Source organism: Mya arenaria, chromosome 4 (genome assembly GCF_026914265.1).
Source record: "Mya arenaria isolate MELC-2E11 chromosome 4, ASM2691426v1".
Classification (NCBI taxonomy): Eukaryota; Metazoa; Mollusca; class Bivalvia; order Myida; family Myidae; genus Mya; species Mya arenaria.
The window spans coordinates 50,165,845-50,184,092 of NC_069125.1; the positions used below are offsets into that span (position 1 = coordinate 50,165,845).

The 18,248-nt window shown below is 32.1% G+C and overlaps 1 protein-coding gene and 1 long non-coding RNA gene across 3 annotated transcripts in view; one reads left to right on the forward strand and one right to left on the reverse strand.

Moving 5' to 3' along the window:
- The first annotated feature begins 718 nt into the window (after positions 1-718).
- The window catches only part of LOC128231445 (ecdysone-induced protein 78C-like), a 59,123-nt gene continuing 41,593 nt past the window's right edge, over positions 719-18,248 (forward strand). For both annotated transcript variants that reach the window (XM_052944276.1, XM_052944277.1), the window contains exon 1: positions 719-1,307. In XM_052944276.1, coding sequence (XP_052800236.1) covers positions 1,031-1,307 — 277 coding nt within the window. In that variant the 5' untranslated portion in view covers positions 719-1,030. The remainder of the gene's footprint in view (positions 1,308-18,248) is intronic.
- On the reverse strand, positions 4,837-8,624 carry LOC128231446 (uncharacterized). Its single transcript, XR_008260375.1, has 4 exons — positions 8,551-8,624; positions 7,497-7,575; positions 7,154-7,194; positions 4,837-6,175 (listed from the first exon to the last, which is right to left on the reverse strand). It is a non-coding gene; the product is annotated as an uncharacterized LOC128231446 (long non-coding RNA).

The window sequence follows — 18,248 nt, forward strand, 5'->3', positions numbered from 1 at the left end:
AAAATAAATATGTCTAAATCAGAGACTAGGCTGAGCATGGAATGCAAGAAAATGCTAAGTACTATATATTGGGACGTTATATGCTCGCACACCATTGATTGATATTTATAATGTATTACTTTTATTGTTCCTTATTAAAATGATTATAATGTTTATGTCATATATATTCTTGCTTGCGCTGGATGATAGTAACATAGGCATAGTACAATAGTTCAATGCCTGAGAATATAAGATATTACTACAGTATTTATCTTGATAAATAATAATAAATCTAAAAAACGCTCTAGATATACTCGTCCTGAAATATAAATTTAACCTGATCTCTATCATAACTTTATATTCGTCTCGGTACGAGTTATACATTGAATATCATTGTAACAAGTGACAAAGAAACAATATAAATTACACCCTGATTGATCACGACTGGGATCAACTCATAAGGGGGACAACTGTGCTGACCATGTTTCGCGTGCATACTGTAATAATATTATTGAGGGAGTTACACTTACCTCGTTCCTATGAATGGGAATCTGTTAGTTTTATATCATCTAAACAAACAATGTCCGATTTTGAGCAAGTTTTGGACATTAACATATGTATTTTTCTGTAAATTTAATACATCTTTTGGTCTTAATGAATGCGTTTTTTTCTCCAAAATGTAGGTCATGCTTAGTTTCGTACAAATTGGAACAAGGTAGTACTACTCACAGTTCAATGAACGATTGCGACGGAACGAAGGATTGATAGAGGAATGTGGGGAAAGTTTGTATTACAACGAGTTAAAATTCAATTAGAAGGTTTGGCAACAAATTGGATTGGATTTTTAAATTGCGTTAATATTATTTTATGTGACAAAATTGAACTGTCAATGTGAATTACGGCGAATTACGGTAACAAACCTTCCGAAAATGGAAGTGCCAAGTGGTGAATTATTCGGATACGACATTTTGTTGGAAATACCGTTTTCAATTGAGAAGAATTTGGTTATTTTTGTTGATTTATTTTTGTTAAGTTAACATTCATTGAAAATATGGAAAATAATTATGAACCTAGTGTTGGATATGCAAATTTAATGCATAATTTGCCTGATTTTGTGCAAAAGCTATCAGCTGATTCGATTTCCCCTGGAAGAATGGCAGTGTTAAATGACAATTATGGTCACCTTAGTTCGAGCGTCTCAAGCGTCACAGAGCGGCCACATCTCTCTGAAGTGGCTACAAGCAGTGTTTGTACAGCCAGGCCAGTCCCGATGTCAGTGTTGCAATCACAACATTCAGCTGAAGATATTAAACCAAAGATTAAAGTTGGTAAGTTTTCAAAAGCTGCATGTGTACCATGAATTTAAACCTAAGGCAGGTTTTTTTTCACAAATGTGTTTGCATGAATGCTTAGCATAGAAAAATGTTGCACAGTGTACATTTAAGTTTTCAAGTGGCTTTTCCCTTCATTTTGGATGGGCCCTAAAATCCCTACATCTTTTGTAAAACTAATTAAAAAAACAATTGTTTGCTCTAAAATGTCCTCAATGGCTCTGAATGCAGTGAATGGAGTACTTACTTTCAAAAATTTCTGGGGAAACATTGCCCCCTAGCTTGCCAGTTACTTTAATATTTTAGAAAGTAAAACAAAAACATGTCTATGACTGTGCACTACATGTATAAAACTAATAATTTATTTCCTTTAAAAAGGTAAGCTTAAAAAGCCCTACTTTAATTCTCTTAGTTTTTAGTAACTTTCCATAAACTATGTTGTAATTGATGTCCCTGAATAGTTAAAACACCGATATATAATGTTTTTATTAAGAAATGTTAGGCAGGCGATGAAAAAAAACAAACTCATTCACTGCCTTTTTATTTAGACTGGTTACTGGTCAGACGCAGTCATTATATATCTTTTGTCAAGCAAAACCACTGTGCTTGAATTTTGCTTGTTCACATATACCTGTCATGAGCATTGAGGGAACATTTTTATATATATATGCTTAATTTTATGCTTGAAGCATTTATTTTATGAACTTTTAAAAAACAGATTAAATTGATAATTCACCTATCGACGATGGCGGTCTATGATTCGAATGTGGAACAGACTTAACCTGATGCGCGACGACAGAATTACTAAAAAAGTGTTTAACGTTGAATATGCTACACACAATACTAACAATAACTGGTCAAATGAAGTTAAACAAGTTCATGTGATGTCAAATTATCCACGTAGGCTTGCCAAATTCCTGGTACATGCCTTTTTGATAAGAAGAAATACTTTGTATAGATAGACTTATATAATGCATGACGTAGAAGGTTGCTATATATTTTATAATACATCTCCATGATAAGTACTAGGGTTATAGCACTGATGTCTTATTTATTACTATCTCTGACATCAAAATTATTTATTTTCAATTAGCTAATTTCCACGGCTAAACTATACTGAAATTCCAATATTTGCTATTGTTATAATAGTGCACATCATATACTCATGATATCTGAATGTTTAATATTCATATATGTCTGTTTTGTATTAGTATGCATTCTCTGAATTATTGTAACTTTTTTCTAATTGGTGACCTATAGGCCCATTGGGCCGGGTGTTATCTGTTTGATACTTAACTAATGAATTTGTATTATGTTTATACACATGTCACGGTAACAAACAATTTACTTACTTACTTACTTACATAAGAGTTAATAAAAACATTTAATTTAATGTTAACATGATTGAAGTTAGACCATGAAAAACTTTATAATATAAGCAATCCAGAAAACATCTTGTAAGTCTTTTCTTCTTTCTTGCTTATTATCAGTATTGGGCAAAGTCTTTTCAATTTTATGAAAGAAGTTGATAAGCTATCTCAAAATTGAAACATGCCTTTCAGAAAGCGTAAAATAAAACAAAACAAAATTCTTGAGTCTGTGTTTGTCATATTTGTAATTAATTATACTGAATATGTATTTCTTCAATTTACGATAACAATTTTGCTGGAGACAGACTTTTGTCAATATCAAATAAATTCATATCTCAAAAAAGTGAATAAATGCTCATTACATGCTATGAATTTGTAGGAAGAAAATAAGTCTTTAGTTCAAAGACTCCACTTTTTATTTGCAATTTTCACAGTACAATCAACCCTGGTCGGACAGTCACCTGTATTAAGCAGTAATCTGTGTTAGCAAATCCTCCCAAACGTTTTCACTATTTATATATAAAGAACTTACATTAAGTGATCAACTGTCTAACGTGGCCACGGTCACTTATATCTGATCCCCTGCCATTGCACTTCCACGTATAAATCCTCATGCTGTGATAATCAATTACATCGCATGATTTTAAATACACATTTATAACTATATGGAAGTCTATGGAAAAACATTGTGCTGTTTATCATTTTTCAAGTCGCTGTACATTTTGTTGTGTTATGTCAAAATTAGAAGTCAAGGACTCTGGTGATGCTTACAAATCCAGTGGTATATTGCTTCCTAATATTGATTTATTATTTGCCATCTGCCTGGAAAGTACCATAAAAGGGGGGTATTTTTGAGGTATAGCTGTTGCAAAAACTTTTGGAAAAAACTTTTAATTTATAAACATGTTTTTTGCTTGAAAAGGATTCTAAAGGTTAAAAACAATAAACAATCAAGTAGAAGCTTGATAGTTTAAAATAATTAACAATCAAGTAGAAGCATAGGTTTGTTATTCATGTTCCACTTTTTTGTTTTATAACTAAGAAAGATCAATTTACAATTTAATAATAATAAAATAATAATAATCATGATTTTGACTCAGTTTTTGCCCTAAACTTCAATATGTAAGATGTTGTCCAATAGAAAAAATAAAGTTTTTGTAAACAAAATAAAAAATTTACCCTGAATTTTCCATCTAGTTTAAACATCACCAAAAGTTTTTTTGTGTCTGTGAAATTGCAATATCCACATGATGACATCTATATTTTACACAATCAACCAATTCATCATGAGAAAATCTTGTTTTTGAAGAACCTCTTGGAGTATTCATATTGCTAAACATATTGAAATCTGTCTTTTTTTTTAGGTTTAAAAAACCCCACAATTTTTGGCTCCAGTTACACAACCTTACCTACCTAATAAGCACAACCCTACCTTTTTATAGTCTGTTGGTAAAGAGAAAAAAAATGTGTGTGTTTTAATATGTTTTTTAAAACCTTTTAAGCGTTAAACAGAAGAATAATACACAGTCATGAGAAGTACATAAAGTGGTCAAAATTAGTCCACAGGCCCTGCACTGGTAAAATGTCTTCTGGGCCTGCTCAAATTCTGAACTTATATAGTTAAGGGCTTGTTCAAAAATTTGATGCCAAGCATAATGATAAGTATAAGAATTCAGGCTTTTTTATCCAAAAGTGTAATTACAATGACTGGTACATAAGGCCTAAAAAGGGTAAAAAAAAAAGCCTACCTACCCTTCCTGTCATACTAACAAACCCTTTTTTGGCTCAAAGCTAGTGCAAACCTTGATGTAGAATAGCAATAACAACGTAAAAAATTAATTTAATGCGGTATATTAAAGTGATATATCATTTTAAAGGTTACGTCATTAAAACTCAAATATGCACATTTTTCAAAATCCATCAATTTTTGACAGAATTATGGCCCTTTTAATTTTACATTTAATCAATTATTTTTCTGCCAAAATAGGTCAAATTCAAAACTTCGGAATTTAAATGAAATAAATAATGTCAAACAACACATTTTGTTTATTTTCTATAAATTTAATACACATTCCTAAATATCAGAACCTAAACAATGTTTTAAGCAAATTATTTCACTTTAAAAAAATGATGAAAAAACGTCCATTTTTAAGAAATTTTAAAAATGCTTTATATTTTGAAGAATGAGCTTGAAAAAGGTAAAAGACAAAGAACATTTACATTCTTCCATTCACTGCTTGACTGTTGCATTTTTACAATTAATAGTATTATAAATAGGAAGATTAAAGGCAAACAAAAAATTAGGTGCCATGGTAACCATTCAATAAAATACAAAAAATGCTTTAAACATCGCTTTTTGTTAAAATTGAGAATTATGTATATCTTGCCATGATTTGCCTGACAATTGTAATAAAGGTGAGCAATTCTGAATATTTCAATATAAGTATGAGATTGTCAGCAATTTCAAGGTTAAATTATAAATATAATTGTATACAAAGTATGACCAAATGATTAACAAATAACAAATAGTTCATTGACTGAAGCGGACATGCTAAAAAAGTACCACATTGAAAATACAAAGGTTTTTAGACAACAATTACAGTTTCTGAAGAAAACTAGACTCTATAGTTACCATGACAACTGTTTATTTAGTATCAATGCATACACATGTATAACAAACATATACTTTGACTGTTAACCCTTTAACAACTTACTTAATAATTCATTTTCGGAAAATATCAAGTATTGATAAAAATATTGTAACCGTATATTTAAGCTGAAAATGCAAACATATTAAATGATTGGTGAATGCATAAAGATTTACTGTGATCTACTATGATCTCAAATGGTAGAAATACTGTCTTTTATGCACATTTCCTTCAAGTAGAAGTAGGCATCCTTCATTAGAACCATTGTTTTCAACATTTATTCATCCTTTTTGGAATAATAAAACAAAAGTATCAATTGTGGTAAATCTTATGTGGGAGTAAGAGTGCATCTTTAAAAGAACTGACTTTTTTTTAAATTAACATGGAAACTATAAACACGAATAATACCACTTACTGTTTAGAAACAAACAAAATGACAATATTTCTGTTTCAAACCAAATTCAAAATACTTTTGTTGTTAATTATTGGAATCAAAATGTGCATAGATTTGGAATCATAATGTCCATGCATGTATTTGTAACCATTCATAACAAGTTTTACACATAAAAAGAAAACATTTTATATGGAAACATTTTCACTCTATAATCACTCAAAAACTGAAGGAACTGTTCATGCTGTACAGGGGTATTTGGAAGTGCAGATACTTCTTATTGCAAGAAAATTAATCCCGTTTGCACTACACTGTAATCTTGGATATTGCAGGAATTGAGAGAGAATCTGTGAGACACTTCATGGTATGACTGTTGCATGATAGAACCACTGTCAAATACTGAAAAATACTGTCAAATTACACCAAGCTGTTTTTTTCTCAGAAACCATCATGAGCCTGAAAATATAACAAAGGAATGTGTTGATTTCAATACACATGTTTACAAAAGAAACTACATGCATTCAGTTTATATGGCAACATACATAATTATACAGATGTATACATACAGAAGACGAAAAGCATTTTCTGTTTGACTGCAGTCTTTATAGTGACTTGAGAAATACGCACTACAGCGATATTTTTAACTAGGACATCAACCTAAATGTGAATGAAAACTAGTTCATGTGATGTCAAATTATCCACGTAGGCTTGCCAAATTCCTGGTACATGCCTTTTTGATAAGAAGAAATACTTTGTATAGATAGACTTATATAATGCATGACGTAGAAGGTTGCTATATATTTTATAATACATCTCCATGATAAGTACTAGCTTTATCGCATTGATGTCTTATTTATTACTATCTCTGACATCATAATTATTTATTTTCAATTAGCTAATTTCCACGGCTAAACTATACTGAAATTCCAATATTTGCTATTGTTAACTTATTATAGTGCTGCGTGACATCATATACTCATGATATCTGAATGTTTAATATTCATATATGTCTGTTTTGTATTAGTATGCATTCTCTGAATTATTGTAACTTTTTTCTAATTGGTGACCTATAGGCCCATTGGGCCGGGTGTTATCTGTTACTTATCTGATACTTAACTAATGAATTTGTATTATGTTTATACACATGTCACAGTAATAAACAATTTACTTACTTACTTACAGTGTAAAAAGGTTTTATCACAATACATTATATTACCAGATGTTATCTTAATAAAGTTGACATACATACAGAGAGAAATAAGGATTTTCGAATTTAAAACTTCATACTGTTCAACATTTTTGTCCACTTTTTGTACATAACAAATACCTTTTCTCTATAATAATTTATTTTTCCTTTCAAAATTATTCCTCAAAAAGGTCAACATTATATTTCTAATAGTGCAAATAAATACAATTTGACAAAAAAGTACATACAATTAGGTTACTGAATCTGCATCAGTCAGGTGAGAGTGAAACTGAAACATAGATAATTATGTATTATTCAGAGAGGGACAACTATGTATATATATATGTAATGAGGTTTGATGTTTATACACAGTTTGGTATTTACCAGAATCAATTTAAGAATCAATTCAACTTTACAGCTCAAAAAATGTCAAAAGCATTTATTTTACAAATAATAAAATATATCATCATACAAAATGTTACAGTTTATAAAGAGTTCTCAATAACTTCAGGTATAATTTCAAAGAAAATTAAGCAAATGGCATGTTCATGAGATATTCTCTGGTAAATATGCATCATAGTTCTAAGTTACCTCAGTTCTGCAATCCTTCCCATCATTCTGACTGGCTGAATTTGAGTGGTATGAATGTATTCTGTGGCTTTATTTCTCACTGAAAGGAAGAAAAGATTAAATAAAATAGGGAAAAAAGACTAATAAATGACAAAACTGACCACCCATGAATTGGCAGACTTACTAATGTGTAAAAATACTCACAATATTTAGTCAAAAAGGAAGAACAGCCATTTATGGAATGTGAAGTTTAAAATAATTTCATATGAATAATCAAAACATTGAGTTGAAAATTAATGACAGCAATTGAAATCCTATCATTAACAGGAATTCCAATAAATCTGAAGACTAAAAATGTTTGAAAAGTTGAATAATTTTTACAGAGAGTGATTTTATAATCCAAGTAACTATACAGAACATAAAAATGTTTCCTGAAATTTACACATTAAAACATTGATATGTTGAAATTTGAAACTTTCCAATTATTATTTAAGTATTAGTTACTAGGTGATAATGTATGATCTATAAACAATTAAAATTGGTAGGCATCCAATTAACTGTTTAGAAGATTAAAAAAAATGCTTACTTTCTTAGTTTCAATTGTGAAATGCCTATAGATATATAAGCCAGTCTGCATTTATCTTATTAACCAATAAAACACTTAATGGAAACTTGGCGTTGTAATTTGATTAATTGGGTTTTGGTTGTCGAGCTCCTTTAAGTTATTTAATATGAATTTGTCGGGCAATGCCCGTGGCAGAAACATGCGCATAAACAATAACAAACTTCAGCTTGACAGATTATCAATTAATAATATAGAATGGCTTAATAAAAAATAACTGCCAATTCTCCAATAGTTTATTTACATTTTTTAAAACCGAAAGTGACCAGATCCTTAAAGAACCCGGTCTGTTTATTTCATTAAAACCAATCACAATATCCAAAATAAAAACAATTGCAAATGTCTTATTTATTCAAATTATAAAACATTTGACCAATGTTCATGCAAAAGAATTGGCAACCCCTTATAAATAGCATTCTAAATATAATAAAACAATGATATGCATAAACCTACCTCAATGTTTACTCAAAATAAATTACTATTTACAGAGGTTGGCATTTTAAAAGTAAACAAAAATTGCTTCCTGGTTAATTCGGATACTCTCGGCTTTTAAGGTTGCATGCCTTATGAGTCATCAAATTGTTTTTGTTTTTGGTCACTCTCAGAAACGATGTGTTTATAAATAGCCCTTGCGGAAAAATGCGACTGATTACTGAATCAAATGGATAGTATCACTGTGTAGATAAATGAATTAATTTTCAGAAATTCGATGATGCATTGTTGTTCTCTTTCGATTTGGACCTGTAATTCAGCATGTTTTATCCCCTGTTTCAGTTTTTGTCGAAATAAAAGCAAAAAAACTACATAATAATAATAAATAATTCATAAAAGTTATACTCACTGATGCAGGAGACGTCAATGTATCCTTGTAAAGTCATTGACAATCAAAACAATTCTTAAAATATCCGAAATCGGAGGTATAAAATGACAATCAAAACGTCCCAAGACCGGCAGAAAAACGACATATTACAAAAAATGCTTGTGAAACTCTTTGCTCGTTTTATTTTGTTTCACATACTTAGATAAAACCTGTACTTCAGTTGATAGATAATTTATTCATGATTATTTTGGTACCATTTTCGGCAGTAAGTATAAATGTTTGCAGGAGTAATTGCTATTGTTATTGCTAATGTAGAGTCCATGTGTCAGTGATGTGTCTGTGAGGCGAAAGTGTCCATGACACAGCCTTTAGTTTATTTCTCTTAAACATTTTGTACTTATTTGCTTCAAAGTGTACTTTAAAATTCTCTGTCTGTAAGGAGCTAATAACAGACAGTTTATTATGTAAACAATTCTATGATATATCAAAGTTTTTTGGTATTACAGTGTCTGAGATAGGAATGTTTAAAGTTTCACATTACCTTTTTAATATCAAGAAATGCTGTTAAAACTTAAATTCAAGTGCAATTTTTGAAAGTTAATGCTTTTAAATACATGAAATAATTCACTAAGCAATAAATATAGAATATTTATTGCTGTGATCTAAGAATTTTTTTTTTAGAAATATCACCGACTCGACAAATGACCATAGCTGAAAAATCTGAAGTGTCAGACTAAGATCACTTTTCAGATTATGAAGAAGTGAAAAATTTGTACTTAACTCAAAAATAAAAATTCAAACGATTGGGAGCAGCTCATTTTTTTTAACAGCTGCTTAAACTCAAAGTATGCAAAATGCAAAATCATGCCTAAAGTAAGATTTTTGTTAAGTGTTAATTATTTTGACAGTGATGTAAGTTTGGCTAAATAATTGATAACAAGAATAAAATGTCCCATCAAAATGCAATTATAAAGTGTCAACTCTTGTGTAATTTCTTGAATTTTAAAATATTGAATTCAGTACAAGTATGTTTATTCCTTGGTCATTTCTGCACCCATTTTGTTCACCGAGATTTGGATTAGATTAAAAGGAAATAATAACATCTGCACTAGTCACAACAAATTAAATCAATTGACATAAATCCAGTAGCGGTCATTACAGATTTGTTACTACTTTCGGTGCAGTTTTACTTTCACTCACCACTAACAACCACCCCAGGCTATTGATAATGTGCATAATTGGAATTAAGGTACCTTTCATCAAGCTACTACTGTCAATACACTGGTTGACTTGATGTACTAATAAAGGTCACACTTATGTGACGGTTACGACTGCCCAAGGGAGTGTGTCCATAGGTCACTCGGTGCATTCTAGCTATGGTCTGTAGTTTGCATTCTGGTCAAAAATGTTGTCTAGTGCATTCGGATTTTGAAGCTAAATCTTTTAACAATTTTTACATTATAAGAATAGAAGTTTAAAATAGTGAAGTGTTTTGGGAAAAGTTTATTTAGATATATTTTAATTATTTGCATCTGTATTCAACTTTATTAATATGATACTTAGAAAGGTATAATTAAATAAATTCCAGTCTCCTAACAGAACTCACTGTTTCACATCCCACTGTGTCAAGAGTCAGTGGAATCAGTTGATTGATAAATTATAAAATTAGTGTTGAAAATTGAATCTAAGGTGCAATCAAAACATGCCCTTCATTATTGACATTAAGTTATATATTTAGAGAGGGAGATTGTGAATGCAACCACAAGTGGATTTTAGAATAGGAAAGAAATGGATTGTGAATGATGGAAAATGTTCACAGCAGTTATGGATTGGTTGAGGGGCCTGAAGTGGTGCGGTATACGGAGGTACCGATGAGGCGGGCAAGTTTCCCATTCTGTGTCCCGGACCTGCCCCTTGTTCAAAATTTGGATACCATCCCGGAGACATGGCAGGGCATCTATGGCTCTGTGCTGTTTCCTGCCAAGTCTGTAAGCCTGGAGTCGATCACCTACTCAGAGCCAACGTCAACGACCTCACTCGGGGCCCCCCTCATCCCATCACTGACAAGCATTGAACGCTCTGGTCATTGCTTTCCATTTCGTAAGTGTTAAGTCCTTCAAAATGAGGATTTATACAATCATATATTTGCTTAAGTTAGGGCAGGTAACTTATTGATTTCTCAAATTTGATAAATTTGTAACATTCACATATGAAGCTGTTCTTTTCAACAGTTCTCTTTTAAGACTCTTTATGTTAGTTTGCCCATCCACATGAAAAACAGTTAATTTTCGGGACCTTGAATATTGTAATGTATCGCCATGCACTTTTAAACTCATCTTAATATGTTATTATAATAGTACACTAACTCCAATTACATTGATGTACAGTGATGTATTTAAGGTCATCATTTCCAATCTTTTGTACCATTTTGTAAATACACAATGTACATTGATCAATTCATTTCAATGCTCACTTGGTTTCGTACAAATTAATTGGTGAAATAAAAGTTAAGGATAAAATAATAACACAGTTGTGGTTAAAGATAAAAGATTAGATATATGAGTTACATTTTAAACTTATCAGCCATGTACTAGTATGTAAAGGTCATTGACTTTGAAGATATAAGTATATCGATAATGCTTTGACGTTTGTTCTTTTGAGATCAATGAAAAAATAAACAGTATAAATGAAGAATTAGTTACATGTTTTTAGAGGTGAAATAAATTAAGCTCATAAGAAACACTGTTTAGTATTATGTGCACTGATCAATAGCTGGTTTTGGGTTCAATGTCCTAGAGCGCATAATGGAGTATTTTCACTGAGGCTTCCATTACATTGCCTATTCTTGTGTAGCCCATTGGTTTGGTGATAAATTTGATCGATCAATTTACAGTGCTGTTTCAGGTTTTTTCCCAATTATGCTGTTAGCTCTTGGTTATTTTCTTCTATACAATTTGAAATACCAGAAAACCTTGAACCGGTTCCTCATTCTAGACATGGGAATGTGAATGCTGTCCAGACTGTGAGGTTAAGTCTACCTTTAAATGTTTTAATGTTTAATCATATGTAGAGAATTAGAAAGCTTTCAAAATATCACACAGAACTATAGGAGTAAAATCTTCCAAAATGCATGAAGCTGTTGAAATTAAAGCAAATTGATCATGTAAAACAATACTGGAATGAATACATTAAATGAATTCCCATGAATATATTACATACAGAAGTAAAACAGAGGCTTTGATCAAGTGCATTGTGCACTGAATGATCTGGTCACCTAAATGTGTCAATGTGTATGGCAGGACTCAACTAGAACACCTCTTTCAATCATATCTACACTTCATACATTTGTACATTGTACATGTATAATTATACATGTCTATTCCCAGCCTTGGTGTATACAGTCGTCTTCAGTTGAATTTAATCTGTTATTGTTCTCTCACAGTTTAGGAATTTCAGTGGATCCATGCACATCATCTTCATAAAGTCATATTTTTTTGACAGTTTTAATATTATTAAAACAAGCAATATGTAATACATGAATGTGTCCTTTCATATATATGTAGCAAAATATATACCATTTACTTATCTTTTTATTATTTCATCAAGTTATTGGACCCTAAACCATTTTTGTATTGAAGTGTTGGTACATTTTAAAGAATAAACTTAATCACATGCTTTTATCTTTTCTGTCTTTTTTCAAAGCGTTTTTGTTTATTTACAGGCAATATTGGAATTTCAAATTTAAGTCAAAATGATGCATCCCCCCCCCCCCCCAATTCCCAAAATGAAAACAAGAACCTTGTACTACTCAATCAACATTCAACAAAGTCTAATGTAGCCTTGTGGTGATGGTTTTTGATTGAAGAAAGATATTTGCATTTTTAGACTATCTGCGCATGCGCGCAGATAGTCTTAAGACCGCAAACTCCAAAGAACTACTTCTATTCATGTCGTTTTAACCCATTTTTTTGTCTCAATGCGCTCTATGTTTAGTAGCAGAATGACTTGGAAACCATAAAAATAGATTATCCGAGTATGAGTTCTTGTTTGTTCGGCTATTTCCGCGCTGTATTTCTGTATTCTGGCGTTTTATTTGTGTGGGTCAAAATAATAGATGCTCTGGTAGGAAGGTAACATACTGATATTGAGTTCAGACCAAGATGTTTTAGAAATTATTACGGACCGCAAGTGTACCATCGCCTGCAGGGTTTGTTAAACCTTGTGTGACCATGAAGCACGTTTATTTGTATAAGGGTGTATTTCTAATATAACTTTTATGAGATAAGAAACAAAAATGATTGTCTGAATGTCAAAATAGTTGTATCCCAGGTTTGGCGTTGCTAATGCTTCAAATACTATGATTTGCCTGCTATACAAAAACAAAATACTATTCATTCTATGATTTTTAGGCGTATGCTTTTCTAATAAGATGTTCACATTTTTTGCGTAAAAGCTTCGTTCCGGTGTATTCTTGGCATATTTTTGGACATTAGCCTTTCAATTTATTCTAACACACACTCCCTGATACGACAGCGAGTTATGCATACTTTTGATGAAGCAAAGTAGTTCGGATTTAACCTGTAAAACACCCAAAGAGTGCGAAGCATTCATAACAGCACTAGTATTATTTCTACACAGATACTTACATAAAACATAAATAATAAATAATTTATTTATCAATAAACCTTGAAAAGGCACAATCATATTCCCATTCTTAAAACAGACAATTTTCGATTATCTAGAAATAGTTTCAACTGCATTAACTGACTGATTTTCTAAAAATAGTTTCTACATACATAAACTGACCACATGTTTGCCCTCACCGCGGGAAAACGACCATCTAAGAAGCTCTGCATTTTCAATCGGATAGAAATTATTGCTAAAGTTATTCGTAAAAATAAAATCATTTTCCTTAAACAGTTAAAACGTGTATGTTCATAAAACTTGCATAACGTATGATATATAATCAAAGCACTGAAGTTCTTTAGAAGGAATTGAAAGGGGCATGCATTGTCAGGGGCGTAGCCAGCGTTACGCACTTACGCATGTGCGTAACAGTAATTTGAAAAATGAAAGGTCGAGGGCTAAGCTAAAAATTGATATCAGAATGAAAGGAAGAGCAGCCAAAGAAAACGTTGCTTCCCTGTGATAGATAGCTTTCTGAGCCGAAATCAATCACTTGGTTACTAAGCTTTCTGAGCCGAAATCAATCACTTGGTTACTACAAAGCCGGCGGCTTCGAACCTATTAATCCGTCCAAATACACCTCAGAGCTAAACATGTTCTTTCCATTTTCCATTGTTTTCCACTGGGTAGAACCCCCCCCCCCTCGAACCCCCAACCGGCTACAGGGATATTCCCCATCCCACACCCTCCCCCTTTAGTGCATAACATTCGGTAAAGTCTGGCTACGCCTCTGATTGTATCTTTAAATACATGGGGATACGTCGACTTAAGTGAAAAGCTGTGCATCTTAAATGGAATTATTTAAAATCAAAGTGCTGAAAGCACTGATGGACTAGGGCTTCATTTAGGGGAATGTTGACAACCATGTTCTAAGCATTGAAAAAATCGGCTCACATCACAAGGGGTCACTGTTTAATGGGCTAGCTTAAACTTTTGACTTAAATTGCTTGCAAGCTGCAAAGGAAATTTGATAATCTCGTTAAGTGTGTGTAGAGAGAGGAGGGCGGGGTGTGGGGCTAAAGCGTTAAATCAGATACAGTCATAGTTCTTTTGAATTTTTCAAAGTTGTTTAATCAGACTTGTACAAATTAATTTACGTGTTTGGCGTATGTTAACCAAAGTACACATACTTCTTTAATTTGATCAAATATTTTATATCAAAGGTCTGTTATTTGCAGTTTCAGAGAAGATTTTCAATGATGTAATTATATACTATATAGAAAACCTGTCACCTCTTTTTATGGGGAGCTTTAAACCACAGGGCCATACTTTGAACAATATTTGTAAAAGACATCTACATTGTACACGTATGTCAGACTGCATGCACAATGCTATTAGGAAGTAGTTTTTATTTGAAAAGTGAAGAATTATTTTCTCCCTCTTAATTAGTGCTTGGTATTCAATTAATATAAAATGTTACCACAGGGCTCTCGCGAGGGGGCGACTTGGGCGAAGTGGTCGCCTAAAATTCCTAGACTTCGCCCATTTGTATCTTCAAAGGGACATTGACTTTGCCGAAAATTTTAGCACATTGTAAATCTGTCAATTAGCGAGTATTTGGCCACACTCCCATTAGTAAAAACATTGCAATTAGCCATTCATTATCATAAAATTTGCTAATTTCCTAATCCGATAATTGAACCGTATCATCCAATTACCAAAACATCGCCAGTAGGCGGAGCTATTGAAACCCAAAGTTAACCAATCAGAATGTACATTGAGAAGACCCAGATCAAATGATAAAAGTTCGTTAAAATGAGAACAATTTTCCGAGTTAATTTTTCAACCTCCCATTATGTATTGGCAAAGTTTTCATCAAGGACAGTGATTTAAATGTCATTTGGTTCTTAAATGTCAGCATATTGAAAATTATTTAGCTAGAGACAAGTAAATAACAGCGTGGCTGAATGTGACATTCGTACCCTATCCCGAACGTACCAAAATAAGATTCGTCCCCCTACTATATAGACAGTTCATTTATAAGGTCATTTTGATTGTTTCAAATCCTTAGCTGTCTTGGTTTTTGTTTCATTTTAGATGCTATTTGGAGATGAACTATGTGACATTGACAAATACACTTTTGCTGAGCCAAAAATGATACATAATTGATGAGCATTTTATTTAAGTTAAAGCAATCAATTTGAATGTGAATATAAACTGAAGTGTGTGTTATGGCATAGTTTTTGTATCAGGTGTTACGAAAAATATCACTTCTCCCTAAAGTCTCCCCACTTCTCCCTAAATTGAATGAAGGGAGAAGTCACTTCTCCCAAAATTTTCAGCCTAGTGAGAGCCCTGTACCATGATAACTTAGTGCTGTTGATAAATATTAGGCACTGCCTTCTGTCTCATTCTTTATTATATACCGATCATCAATCCACATGCAATACATATCACAAAATACTTTAACCCATATTCTGCTCCAGTGCAATACGGCCATATAGGACTCTTGTGACGTCACGTCATAACAAGTATGTTGCGCAATATTAAATTGACGTCATTAAACCAATGAGTGCATCCTTAAAATGCAATTTATTATGCAAAGATGTGGCTTCTAAGTGATCTAATCAGTAATGTATATAATAAAAGGATTATTAGTACTGCGTTTTGATCCGGATATGGCGGAATGTCATATTCAATTCTGGTAGTTTTTTGTAGATTTTGATTTTACTCGGCTTTTGCTTTGTGAAAACCGAATCTGCAAAAATCTACTTGAGTCGAATACAACCTCCTGGATCAAAACGCAGTACTTATAACCCTATTATGTACAAAACCTGTTACCCCATGGACAGAGCATCTTTAACCCACAGGGCCATTGTAACTTTTGGGATATTGGGATATTTTTCTGGAGATTGGGAAAAATATCTTATATTTTGCTTTGGGAATGGGTCCGATAGTCGGACCCGTGGGTACTATAGAAAAAGCCCTGACATTGGTTTTTCTGTGTACTGTGTTTAATTTGAAAGAAAGGTGCAGAAATCACAGCATTTCTACCATATCAGACTATAGTTTATCACTTTTAGTACTCACCAGTCATTTAATATTTGTGCATTTTCAGATATTTAATACACAGTTACAATCTTGTTATCAGTAATTAATATTTACCATATATTCATTATTTAATAAGAAGTTAAAGGTTTATCGCTCAAAATTTATGTTTGTTCCACATGTGTATGTATTGATTTTGAATGAGAGTGTCACTTTAACATTTTGAAAAGCAATACTCAGTTGTTTGTAAATTAGCACAGTGAATAAATTGACACTGTAACACCAGCATGTTTTAATTTTTAGTAAATTAATATGTTAGGGGTCTTCATAGGTTACAGACTACTAAAAAAATTTGATATATATTCTATAGACAATTGACCAATTTGCAGGCGAAGTAAAACTAAATTCTAGTGGTTCACGACCCCCAAAACCACTTATGTGAAGGAAGTTCCACTTGTGTACTTAACATTAAACAATGATAGAAAAAAGTAATGTTTCTTATAAGAAACATAAAATTAGTTTAACGTAGCCACTGTGTATCCTATAAAGTGACCAAATCTGGTGTAGGTGTAAAAACAATGCGGTGAAATTGTAAACAAAAAAAAATAGATGAAGTTCCAAATCCAGCTTATTTTTTAAATCACAAACCATTCAGCCTCCAACACTATAAATATGGAAAGAAGACGATGGTCTGAGATGGAATAACCATTCTTCGATTCAATGTCATGTGTTAATTTAAAGCCATAAGACATGCAGCAATGAGTACGTAGGCACTTCGTAATTGGTGTAATAATGGATTGTTTTCAACGTTCCACAGACTGCTGGCTCATACATTTTTTTTTGTATGTAGTCATGGGTCTTTACTCTTTATATACATTGTTGTTACAGTGGGCTGTTTTATCAAGATGAATAGGAGTGATTTTTATGCCCTCACTTAGGCCAAAAAAAAAATACCTGTGTTTCCGGCAACCTGACCGACCCTATTTTTTCCTCGCCGACCCAAATCTTTTTTTAGAAATAAAATTAAAAAAATAAATATTAATTCTATCGTCAAAAAATATATATTTTTTTTTCAAATATATCGTCATTATTTTCGTTGTTTGTCTTTCTATGTCCCCAGAGAATAAACTTTCATTCCTAATTATGTATTACCAGGACGCTATGTCAACAAGACAAAATGGCGGAGGGCGGCGAACCCTGTCCGATATCTTCAAATTGGCAAACGCATGTTTACGTCCAAACACGTGGTTAATTACAAGAGACATATTTTACAGTCTTTAAAATGAAAATATGTAGGATTATAGCTGGCGGTGTTATTTATTCATGTCCAAAATAAAACTTACTTATTACGATTAGGCTTTGCATATATCATGCAGGCTTCTTGCGAATTCATGCAGGCTAACTGCTAGGTTCCAATACACATTTCATTAATTGTTACATCACGGACCTATAGACCTGGTTTATAGGTCCATGGTTACATTAATTTATCCGCACTTATCAATGGTTATTTATTTCGCCTTATTTTAATAAGTCCTATCAACTGAAATCCAAACAAAAACCTTCGAAAGTTAACGACACATTTGTTGGAATGTGTCGGCTGCAAATCAAACGGTACAATTTGTGACGTCAGAGCACGAGCGGTGATAATATCAAAGGC